This window comes from Centroberyx affinis, unplaced genomic scaffold (assembly GCF_046629955.1).
Source record: "Centroberyx affinis isolate AG114_WGS23_722 - 3 ecotype Tasmania unplaced genomic scaffold, CSIRO-AGI_Caff_v1 ptg000024l_1, whole genome shotgun sequence".
Classification (NCBI taxonomy): domain Eukaryota; kingdom Metazoa; phylum Chordata; class Actinopteri; order Beryciformes; family Berycidae; genus Centroberyx; species Centroberyx affinis.
Genome location: NW_027278738.1, coordinates 135,001 through 146,047, shown reverse-complemented (window position 1 = coordinate 146,047; position 11,047 = coordinate 135,001). Strand labels below are relative to the sequence as shown.

The 11,047-nt window shown below is 44.1% G+C and overlaps 2 protein-coding genes and 1 non-coding gene across 4 annotated transcripts in view; all 3 read right to left on the bottom strand.

Annotated features, from left to right (window-relative positions):
• Nucleotides 1–352: 352 nt before the first annotated feature.
• kansl2 (KAT8 regulatory NSL complex subunit 2) lies at nucleotides 353–6,849 on the bottom strand. The gene is made up of 10 exons (XM_071513348.1): nucleotides 6,804–6,849; nucleotides 5,596–5,853; nucleotides 5,154–5,326; nucleotides 4,869–4,983; nucleotides 4,263–4,426; nucleotides 3,938–4,101; nucleotides 3,062–3,158; nucleotides 1,814–2,067; nucleotides 1,134–1,340; nucleotides 353–827 (listed from the first exon to the last, which is right to left on the bottom strand). Exons 2-10 carry the CDS (start codon nucleotides 5,844–5,846, stop codon nucleotides 738–740), a joined length of 1,515 nt encoding a protein of 504 aa, XP_071369449.1. The 5' UTR covers nucleotides 5,847–5,853; nucleotides 6,804–6,849; the 3' UTR covers nucleotides 353–737.
• Nucleotides 2,665–2,798, bottom strand: LOC139640841 (small nucleolar RNA SNORA2/SNORA34 family). The gene has a single exon (XR_011694954.1). It is a non-coding gene; the product is annotated as a small nucleolar RNA SNORA2/SNORA34 family (small nucleolar RNA).
• A 235-nt stretch (nucleotides 6,850–7,084) lies between the features above and the next one.
• The window catches only part of ccnt1 (cyclin T1), a 7,662-nt gene continuing 3,699 nt past the window's right edge, over nucleotides 7,085–11,047 (bottom strand). For both annotated transcript variants that reach the window (XM_071547123.1, XM_071547049.1), the window contains exon 9: nucleotides 7,085–10,931. In XM_071547123.1, the coding sequence (XP_071403224.1) occupies nucleotides 9,612–10,931 (1,320 nt within the window). In that variant the 3' untranslated portion in view covers nucleotides 7,085–9,611. The remainder of the gene's footprint in view (nucleotides 10,932–11,047) is intronic.

Here is an 11,047-nt window from a genome sequence, read left to right as displayed (position 1 = left end):
CTGCAGCAACCGCTCTTTCTTTCTCTCCCTCAGCGTTTGGTGTTTGGGTTGAGGAGGAAAAGTGATGTCATTGCATGAAATTGCATTACCCGCCCCAATTTTTTTTCTGGGAGGCTGTATCCCATGCTGCCAAACATAACTTCACCATAGGCTATACTTACATTAAAAAAAAAGAAAACTTGCCCGTATATGTGGTTTTCTGAATCTAAATCTAAGTCTAAATATTCTCTGCAGACCAAAAATAATTCTGCTTGCACCATAAATCTCTTGTAAGCAGTATATCATTACAAAGCACTCCTTGACCAATAAGAGAGTTCAACAAATGTATCATAAAATAGTTTATTTATGGATGGCTTATTGAACATTCACACAAAAGAGATGAGAAGGGCGCACCATCTTTTATTAACAGACAAACTGGACAAACTGACGCAAGAGTGAGAAACTAGCGAGAAGGTGGCTAGGAACAAATAACTGTAAGGCAATTAAAACTGGACTGACAATGGAAACATTAAATAAATACACCCAAGATGACAATTAGAATTACAATGAATGAATGAATGAATGAATGAATATTCTAACAGTCTAATGGCAATGGTCTGAAAAGGCTTGGATATGATAATCATCCCTCTGAAGGCGATCTACACTGTAGATCCAGCTCGGCTGTAAGGTCGACTCAACATCAGTCTGTGGAAATTAAACATGTTGTTCTTTAGATAAGGGAGCAGAGGTTGAGCTTCTCATCTAGGAGCATCCACTGCAGCAGTGTCCATGTCTTGGAGTGAATTCTCAGTGGCGTCTTCTTCCCCTCCCACCACCTCCGACACAACCTAGATGGAAGAACAGGAGTTAAGACAGTAACTTTACTGCTGGTAGTACAGACGCTCAACCATTGTCACTTTGTCTGAAGCTATAATTTTCAACCAAAAGCATGCTTTGTCAATGTCCGTACTCCGACATGACAAATATGTAGAAATTGCAACCATGACAAACACATTACCCAACATATAAGAATGTGTAAACACTCTCAAAATAATTGTTTCCTATTATGACTTGCTTATCTGACTTCTTTGCAAGCAAATTGCACATCCTGCTTTGGCTAACTTAAAGATCCAGGATGTCGAAGACGAGTTTACCTGGTCGTCCATGATGGCGTCCACATCCCTTTCCGACAGCTCCTGTCCTGAGGCGTCCAGGTCGACCTGGTCCGGGTCTTCTCCGGTCAGGATGTCCATGGGGGCCTCGGCAATGGCTCTGATGGTCTGGTCCTCCAAGGCCAGGGCCGTGTCAAACTGCAGGGGGGACGGGGGACCCTGCATACCGTCCCCTTCCACATCCAGGTCCTACGTGACAGGGGGAGGACATGCATCAGGTTTGCTGGACACACAACTCCTACTCATGTCTCGTGTCAAGGGGAAATGAGCATTTCCCTGCTTGTTTGCATTTATAATCACATCCCTACATGTAGGCGTCAGTGGGGGGTTAATGTGTAGATCTACGAGATGTGCTTGTGCACCATTTGTGTATCAACAGACATCAAGACAGTTGGAGAAACTGTGTGACTTGGGAGTACAACACCACTGGCCAGAAAAATTCAAAGTCACTTCAAAAAGGAATCAAAATCAAACCACAAAGTAAACAAGGAAGCCAGCTATAGGCTACAGACCAAAACGTTAAGTCTGAGGACCAAACTACAAAGGGTGAATGAGGATTTGTAAACCTTTACAGCAGTGTTTGAAGGTTGAAGTATCTTACAGTCAAGTGAGATTATTACGGCGCATATACAGGGGAAGGGGGGGGGGGCATTCCAACGTACATCACTGAACTCTAGCGGCAGGCTCTCTGTGGGCTGAAGCTCCGCTGCACTCAGGTACATGTCTTTGGCTGCGGGGGTGAGCTGCTCCTGCGGCGGAGGCTCCTGCTCAGGCTGGTACATGGGGGGAGGCAGGGTGAGGTGGAGCGGGCAGCGGGGCTCTTCAGACTGGCCCATGTGCACGGTGCGGTCGCACGGGACATCCTTCAAGCCCGGACACATCTTGAACAGCACCTGATTGCTGTCCTGGTAGATGTCTGAGTGTCTTACTGTCAAGGACCACGACCAGATGTAGCAATGTAGAAAGCAATGTCGTCACAAAATAAATGTCATCAAATAGCGAGAGAGAAACAACTTCCGTCTCAAAAGTAAAACAGAATGCTGAGCATGGGATATTCTGGTTCATGTTTATGGCATTATAGTACAAGTTGCACAAATAATTGAGTATTATTGCAAGTACTACAATTATCTCCATCCAAATAAGCTTACTGTAATTATTGCTCAACATAAGGCTTCTTATTGTTTAGTTGCAAAAAGCTTGACTGTATAAATGATAGGGCTGAATGATTTCGTACAATGAGTTTGTGCTTTTTGTCTGAGCACCGCTATTTAGCAGGGTTTGTATGGCTCATTCACAATGTTACACTGTTTTCTGAACACTGTTTAATCAGTTTCCAACTAACTTGGCAGTTACAATACAAAACTCAGTACTTGCAATAACAGCCATTTTGTTGTTCTTAGCTGATACAGAGCGAACCACAATGTAAACACTGTTGTAAGCGAAACAACATGGACAGCATGAGATTGAGGGTGTGTCTGCACTAAATGATTTGGGGTTCAAGTGAAGAAAGGGATTTTGTCCCTTCCAACTGAATTGATTATCCCCTTTGTAACTCTGGGGAAAACCAACAGACCACAGGAAGGACTTGATGTCGGCTCTGTTTGAAACCAACAGCTACTGCAAGCTGCCAATCTTGATCAGGGCCATGTTGAATATGAGTCAAGTGAGAAAGGTGAAGGAGCGTCGAAAGAATAGATAATCTCCATTTCCAGTATAGCTTGAAATTCAACTGTGAAAATAGGTTACGACCATAAATACTAAGTGGTAAACAGTTCAGTTTCAACTTGCAAGTTCAAAGGCAAACATGTTCTATTTGTCTTTCATTTCAAACAAGAAGACACATCTGTGGTTTCTTGGATGAAAATGGACAACGCTCTTGTAGGTTTATTCAAACACATCACTGAGGATACGTGCGATGCAGTGTCGGGTCATAGGCAGGCAGGGATTGGTGCAGCGGGTGCCCTCCACAAAGGAGATGCATTTCTCATACATCGTTCTTGTGTGTGGCTACAACAGAGAAAACCCTTGTTAAATGAGGTCAAAACAACAAATCAAGGCAAGAAATTTCATTAGTTAACCACGGCATAACCCTGACTGAAGCTTCAAAAGGATGCCGATTTATCACTTTAGTCATCCTAAAAACTAGGATTTACTAAGCACATAAAGAAAATCATGAGACTGCAGTTCTTGGATGCCACAAAATGATCAGGAGGAAAAGACCTATGACCATTAGGTAAAATCACTTTGGTTTCTTTTGAGTGTTTGCCTGGTATGCTGGGGAGGGGGTTTTCAAATCTAGATTCATCTAGATTCCATTGTGCCAAGTCCTGAGCTCAAAAGATGTTGAGTACAAACTCAACCCCAAGAGTATATCCCCATCCCCTGTGCTGTGGACTGTTCCATTGTATGAAAATTAGCATGCTTGATGATAACATCAACCTTCTACATTCAAAGCATGCTAAAGCTCACATGCTGATATGTGTCCAGTATCACAGTCGAGTGACTGGTTAATTTTACCATCACTTCTGTCACACAGCATTTTGGACAGGGCTTTCTTCTATTTTCAAAATCAAAATGTTTACCATGTCTACTCTAACAAACATGGAAACAATAAAGACCATCCTGGCATTTCCAGTTTACTCATGTTGGAGAATAATTTACCAACTTTGTCATTTTATATTCAGTATACTGAAAGAGCCTACTGCAGGCACTACAGTTCAAGCTGATGATCAATGAAACACAAGTGAGTGAAGTTTCAATGACCACCAGCTGCTATGGAGGCACACCTGAGGAGCTCCTTCTGTGACAGCCTGCCTCCTCTCCCTGAGCTGCCGGTGCAGCAGGGCCTCCACGCCGTACCGGCGACGGTAACGACGCAGGGCTTTGAGCTTCTTCAGGTTCTCCCTCTCCTTCATGGACAGTCCCTCTGGCCCCGTCAGCAGACTGCTCCCTGTCATTAACATAAACAAACACAGACATCATTGAGGGCTGTGGGGCCATGGCCTTGTGAATGGGAAAAGGGAGAGGGATGACATCCAAAAGGGGGAACAGTTATCAGCTAGTTAAACAAAGTGGAACATGCTAAATCAGTAACCAATAATGTCTCTTTACCTAGAGTCTCGTGCTCCACCTTGCGGCTGTGAAGGTATCGGCGCTTCTTCTCCTTCAGCAGGTGCTGCAGGCGTTTGAACTGGTCGATATAGAGAGACTGGAGCCTGATGAGCTTCTCTCGGGTGATGAGCGCCACCTCCTCTGCTGTGTACACTCCTGCATGTCTGCAATAGCACAGGACAAAATATCACAATTAGCAACTATTAGCAAAACAGGTCATCTCACAGCTTGGCCCAACGTTTCAGTCAAGCTCCACATAGTCTGACTACAGAATCTTGGATTGAGGCCAATGCAGAGCTTGCTTCATGCAAATAGATGAAGGTCTGAGCCTGCAGTCACAAAGTGGATCTATGAATCTGAGATAATGAACTCTGGTAAATCGAAAATTAGGAAATGCACTGGAGTAATAACAGATGTCTTAAGTTATGCAATCAAGACTGGAGTTCAACTTTAGATGTAGAATATACCACAAGAGGAAAAAACCCCAATCAATTTTTCCATGCCACAAAATATAAATGTCCTCATTGATAATAACAGCTGACCAAGTTTAGTTTATCCGAAAAAATGTAATTGTCTAAAATAAATGTGACAGATAAGGCAGCGTACTTCAGGGGATCCTCGTGATCGCTGTCGATGCTGTCAGCCTCACTGTCCGGGTCTCCTCTCCATGTCTGGTCCAGCACCAGGGGACCCTGCTCCTCCTCACTCCAACTGTCCTCATCTGCCCAGTGGAATATAGCACAAAATAAGAATACGCCAATCAGTTTTCCCAGGCATAAATGCACACAAAACTGGTGACAAATTATCCACATTGCTTCCCCGTGCGAGAGAGAATATCCTGATCCCTCTACTGTCGACAATTTATTTCCCAGGCTGAACAAGACCATTTACCTAGAATGCGGCTAGCTTCACTGCGGCCTCCGTCAAGGCTGTGCGTTTCTGCACGACTGTATCCACTGAGTTGAGACAGTAGCACCTCTGGGGACGGACCGGGGGACGCTTTTCTCATCTGAGCTCGCAGAGCCATGGCGTTCCTTCGAGCATGCTCTGCACAGAACGTCACTCTGATGAACAGACAAGGGGATGGAAGATGGAGACAGGTCAGAAAGCTGCACTGCTCTGATTTGCTTGGCTCTGTTGTGACTATCTAGTGTGTGTGCCTCCTAACCTCTATGTGTTTGTCTATTATGTGAGAGACAGTATTTGGACAAAGCAAAGATCACAACATTTCAACTAAATCTAAATCAGTAAGAGATGGGTTAAAACTTACATTCTTTTAAAACCTCAATGTACCTGTTTCTTCTAACCATTATAAATTCTGACTTCCACCCACCCATCTTTCTTCTCCACCTTCGGAGCAGCGCTGGGGCAGCGCTTGCCGTTCTTGGTAGAGACATAGCTGCACTGTTTGTAGGGGGCGTTCTTGTCCTCCAGGATGTGTTTGATGCAGAACTCCAGGCCGTCCAGGCGAGCTTGAGAGCACGGTCTCTGGGTGAAGGAGCAGGCCTGAGGCTCCTGGGGACGGGCTGTCTGGGTCACCCGGCCCCGGCTCGACGGCAGAACGTGGATCCGTATCCTGTTCATTGCAAATCTAAAAAACAAAGGGTTTAAAAGATATGTTAGCACTACTGAGTAAACATTCAGGGGATAGAACAAATAGCTCTTCCTGTCTGTTTTCCCACCATATGCCAGCTGCTTGTGCTGGCATATAGTAGTTCCCATCTGCAGAGCCCAGGGGCGAGATATATGACAGGCTAAAGCCACACTGACTGCAGTTTATATGTAAAAACAAACATCAAGGCCAAATCTGTGCAGCCCTCAAAGTATATTATTGCAAGCAGAGCATTAGGCCAGGGATTAACACCTGCCCTCATTACACAAAGCCACGTGGCTCATCTAGTTCTGCAGTCAGAACAGCACAAGTTCTGTGACTCCAAAGGTCAGAGAGCATATTACAGTGTCCCAATTTTATATAAGCAGGATGCAAATGGAGATAAAAGGTAATTAAATCATAAAGTGGAGCGCACAAATAATCACTGTGTGAAGCAGCTGATGCAAGCTGGATGAAACAGGGTGATAACGTCAACAAAAGCAGGTAGCAGCAAAGCATGGGTGACGTACAGGTCAGGTAGCATATTTCAGATTAGGTACTCATCAACCTCGTCACAGGCTAAAATTGTTAATAGCAATGAACTTGGACAAAGCTGCTTACGCCTGATTACACTGGCACACAAGTTACTTTAATTAATGTAATGGTGGTAGGGGTGCACCTCGCTGTCCAGGCAAAATCTTACCAGGCGCCACTGGGCTGAGGCCCGCCTCTTTGTACTGCGTCACGGCAACTTACTCTGTTGGTTGTGTTGTCGCCATCTTTGTTTAGCAGTTGCTAATATTAGCTAACAGCTAATTTTCACAAATCGTCGCTAAGAAGAGTGTTTTACTGACTGGTGGCGACACGCAGTCGTCTTTCTCGATATTACCGAAATGTGTCAATGTCAGAAAATGAACATTTCTCATCGTTTTCAGTTGATAACTGCTTACCTTCTTCCCTGCCGTCCGGCCAAGCCTAGCTCCTGAAGCACACTGCGTCGTTTTTCCCGCATTCCCTAAGCACAGCCACTGCAGTGACAATCTGAGCCCGCCCACTCTGAGTTTTCATTGGTGGAAACGCCAGCGTTCAAAACATTTTAGTAGCCAATCAAGTTGTCAATCAATGTAGTGATAAGATTTTATACGTCTTGATGTGACTCTCATACTACTGCAATAAAGACGTTTAAAGAAATAAACATATTTGAGGAGCATTTTCTTAAAATATTTATTGACATGGGATTAAAGCGACCACATTATATCAAAAGAACAGTGTTCACAAATAACAACCTTTTAACTGAAACAAGATCCCAAAATGATTCAATTCCAGACCTGAGTGTCACTAAAAACACTAAACATCAAGATGTGATAAAATATGAAACTTGGATGCTGATAAGAGCTGTAGCTATGTGATTTTGCATTGTTAGGTTGCATGAGTATCTTCCATTTTCCTCACACCTAGGCTTATTTTGAAATAATTCCTGACAAAAAAGCTTTAGTATGACTTCCTTAATTTGTCTCACAGCGTATTTATGGAGAATTCATTAATACTTAAGTTGGAAGATTTGTCCAAATCATAATAGAAACCATTTTCAAACATAGTAATGATATAGTGTGCATCTATTCTAATAGTCTAACAATTATAAATGTAACACTTTGAGTCAATTGCATTTTAGGCAATCTGAGATAAATATTCAGTGCACTTAATGTTTCTCACCTGTTTCTCAGTGACAACGGAGAGTTGAAGGATCAACTCATATCTCTAAACCTCTGCTGCCTGAGCAAAGAGCTGTCATCTGAGCAAATATTTTATATATCAAGGGAACCTTAAAAATATATTACAATGGTTTTGCTGATTTGTTGTAATGCATTACTGTGAACTTCCCCTAAAGCAATAATTTCTTGATTTCAAAAACTGAAAAAAAAAAGGAAGAGAAAAAAAATATCACAATCCACAGCAGGTTAAGAGCAGTGATACCATACAATCAAATCCATATAAAGCTTTACATGAATCAAATGTACAGATGATACCTGATTCTCCTGCCTACGAACAGCACCTCTCACACAATTTAGCTCAAATACTTTTTAAACATTAATTCAAATGAATTAGGCAGTATTATACTTCTCATGTTAGTGGAGGTACGTCAATAACCTGTTTACCACGTGTGGTTTCCACAACCAAAGGGCACAAGCAAACATTTTTGATGGATCCTGGCTTATGGATGGATTAATTCACTGGACAAAAATCTCTAGCTGGAAATCCATCAAGTTAGATTGCAGGTGCAACGAGTATGGAGTAAGAAGACAGTTTTAACATCATTAAATCAAACCGGCATGAACTAACAGGTGTACATTGGGGTTTACACATCTAAAATCTTCCCCAAAAAGGAATAATAATGTGAGATGCATAATGTCACGTAAAAATGCATAAATGAAAGACTACCATAAGAACAGACAGCAAAGGAAATCACACAGCATGACTGGTTCAAAACAACCAAAGACACACTGGCCTATTATTATTCTTTGAGAATGTGTATGGTGAATACTTTGTAGGATACCATGTGCTGGGTATGGTCAACAAAAAGAAAACACCAGCATAAAGACTTCCCTCCATGATGCCGGCTGTGTGATGGTGTGGGCTCTTATCTCCAGCATGGCTGTGGGGCGACTCATCAGTAAGTTTAATCAGTATGTAGAAAATAATAATAGTAGGAATTTGCAGGACAAACTCCATGCCAGAAGCACCTCATACTTTCACTGTAGTTGGATATTTATGTTGGCAATTCCTTCATTGTAGCCATACCCTCTAGATATGTTTTATGAATCATAGACAAACATCCTGGTATGAACTTTGTCCATTAGTGTAATTATTTGAGTATTGACATTTTTTACAACCATTTAAAACAATGACTGCAACACTCAAAATCTAAAAACAAAAGTACAAGCTTCCTTAATTTACATCATTTTTTTGTAATTTTCATAACAAAATGTAAAAATATGTTTGTTTTAAACATTTTACAATATTTTTTACAACAGTTCACCAAATAATGCAGATAATTAAAAACAAAACAAAACTGTGAGGGGTGGGGGGAGGGGGTCGTTGTCACCTGTTTCTGAGGTTACGGTAGTAAAACAATATTTCAAACATGGCTTTGGAGACATGCATTCTCAAACTAGCCAGTACAGTCTTGAGGAAAAAATATCCCTCTGCCCAAAAAGGACACAGCGTAGAGGGGAGACCTTTTTTTAAAAAGGGGACTGTGCTCCTTGAAAGCATTCAATTAATAAATAATATACTATAAAAACATTATAAAAAGACAATCGCTAGCAAGACTTAACAAGTGATATGTGATGCAAATAAGTTTCAGCTTCCTCATGATTTCAAGACAATGTCTGACTTCCTCCAAAACAGTGATGGCAAAAATGCCAGGTCCCATCATCACATTTCATTTGAGTTTACAATACAAAACCGATAACATCAAAAATATTATTTACACTTTTTCCCGTAAATATTTTTTTCTATTTTGCAAGCTTTTCAAGCCTCTCATTATTGCCCCAAATCAAAAAAAAATCTGTAAAAAGAGGTTAAGAAAACTCAATTATGTCAGAAGTACATTTCTCTGCTGTCAAGCTGAAACCCACAACACATGATCACAAACATTTAAAAGGGAGTCTAAAAATCATCGTGTAATGCTTTATGTAACAAGGATGATGTTTGTGATGGCAGGTACAATGTACATAACGCATCCCCTGATAAGGAACTCATTTGGGTAACGGCGGCAACGGGGGAGGCGGTTCCGAAGGCAGGGGCGGGGGCCGGGGGTTGCTCCCCCTGGAGCCACCACTGTACCGGTACTCCCCATATTGGGATCGGTAGTCAAACATGGGCGGCTGGGACGGCTGGACGCCCTGGGCACTCAGCAGAGAGTTTAGCATTTCAAAAGTGTCCTGGTACTCATTTGACTGGCCTCCGCCTGTTGCGTTGTGTCCGTTAGTGTCCGTCTTGTCCCCTTTGGAGTGCGAGAAGTTCCCTTGGTGGTGGGGAAGGCCCAGGGCGGGGAGGATGTCAGGACCGTGCCCCAGAGTGTGCCCAGAGGAGGAAGACAAGGACGGGAGCTGGTAGGTGTTCCTAGAAGACTTGCTTACTTTGGAGGGAGGGTGCGAGCCTACTGTGGGGTCCTGGGAGTGTGTCCTCTTTCGAGAAGCGGAAGAGGAAGAAGAGGACGAAGAGCTCGTTCTAGAGGAGTCGCCGGGGGCTTTTTTGCTGCTTCCTACCACTCCGCTGGAACCAGATGAATGTTTATGTGAAGAGGAAAGTGAGGCACCACTAGAGGAAGAATGATGGTGGTGGTGGTGATGGTGGTGGTGGTGGTTAGACCGTTCCCGGTGCTTGTCCCTGCTCTTGCCCTCCTCTCCTGAACTCCCCCTTTGTTTCTCAGGCACCCGTATCCTAACTTTAATATCCTGGTCCTGCCCTCTGCTGCCGCTGCCGCTGTGCCCGCTGCCACCTCCCCCAGGCAGAGGGAACCGCATCTTCAGGGAGCTGCGGTCGTGCCTCTCCTTCTCCAGGGGGATTTTGAGAATGATGGGCGAGGGGTTGGTTACGTCGGAAGAGGAGGAGGAGCCAGAGTGGGAGTGGGAGCCGGACTGCTGGTGATGGTGCTTCTCCTTCCTCTGCTGCTGACCGATGAGGGCCTGGGCAGCATTGGCGTAGTCCCTCTTTACGCTGGCCTCCATGTTCTCCAGCTTCCTCTTTTGGGCGGCCAGGACGTCGGCGTTCTTGGCCCGGTACTCGCTCAGCGACACCTTGGCTGGGGCGTGCACCTCGTTGTTGGGTGGCTGCTGCGGCTCAGAGCCGCCGTGACCTTTCCCGCCCGGATGCCAGGGCTGGGCGCTGCCAGACGCACCCCTGTCCTTTTCGCCCGTCGATGAGGAAGATGACGAGGAGGGAGGGGCTGAGAGGCTCATCAGGCCTGCCAGCGTGGTTTCTGACGAGGCCATGGAGATCATGCTCATCATGGTGTCCGTCTGGTCACCCTCCTCCTGGACTTTGGACTTGCCTTTTGCTGTCTGACCTGCAGCCTGGGAGGCAGGAGACAGACAATCAACAGTGATTGCAGTGAGTCAACTAAAAATTTCCACGCAATGAATGATGTCTTGGCCGGGTTTTGTGGGGCACAAACGAGAAATGGGAAAAA

What these genes read in the sequence shown, in the direction of transcription:
- kansl2 (XM_071513348.1), bottom strand. Translation starts at nt 5,846, where the DNA reads ATGAACAGGATACGGATCCACGTTCTGCCGTCGAGCCGGGGCCGGGTG. An exon ending in AAGGTGGAGAAGAAAGATGG is followed by an intron (nt 5,327 to 5,595) that starts GTGGGTGGAAGT and finishes TCTGTTCATCAG; the next exon opens with AGTGACGTTCTGTGCAGAGC. An exon ending in GGTGGAGCACGAGACTCTAG is followed by an intron (nt 4,102 to 4,262) that starts GTAAAGAGACAT and finishes TGTTAATGACAG; the next exon opens with GGAGCAGTCTGCTGACGGGG.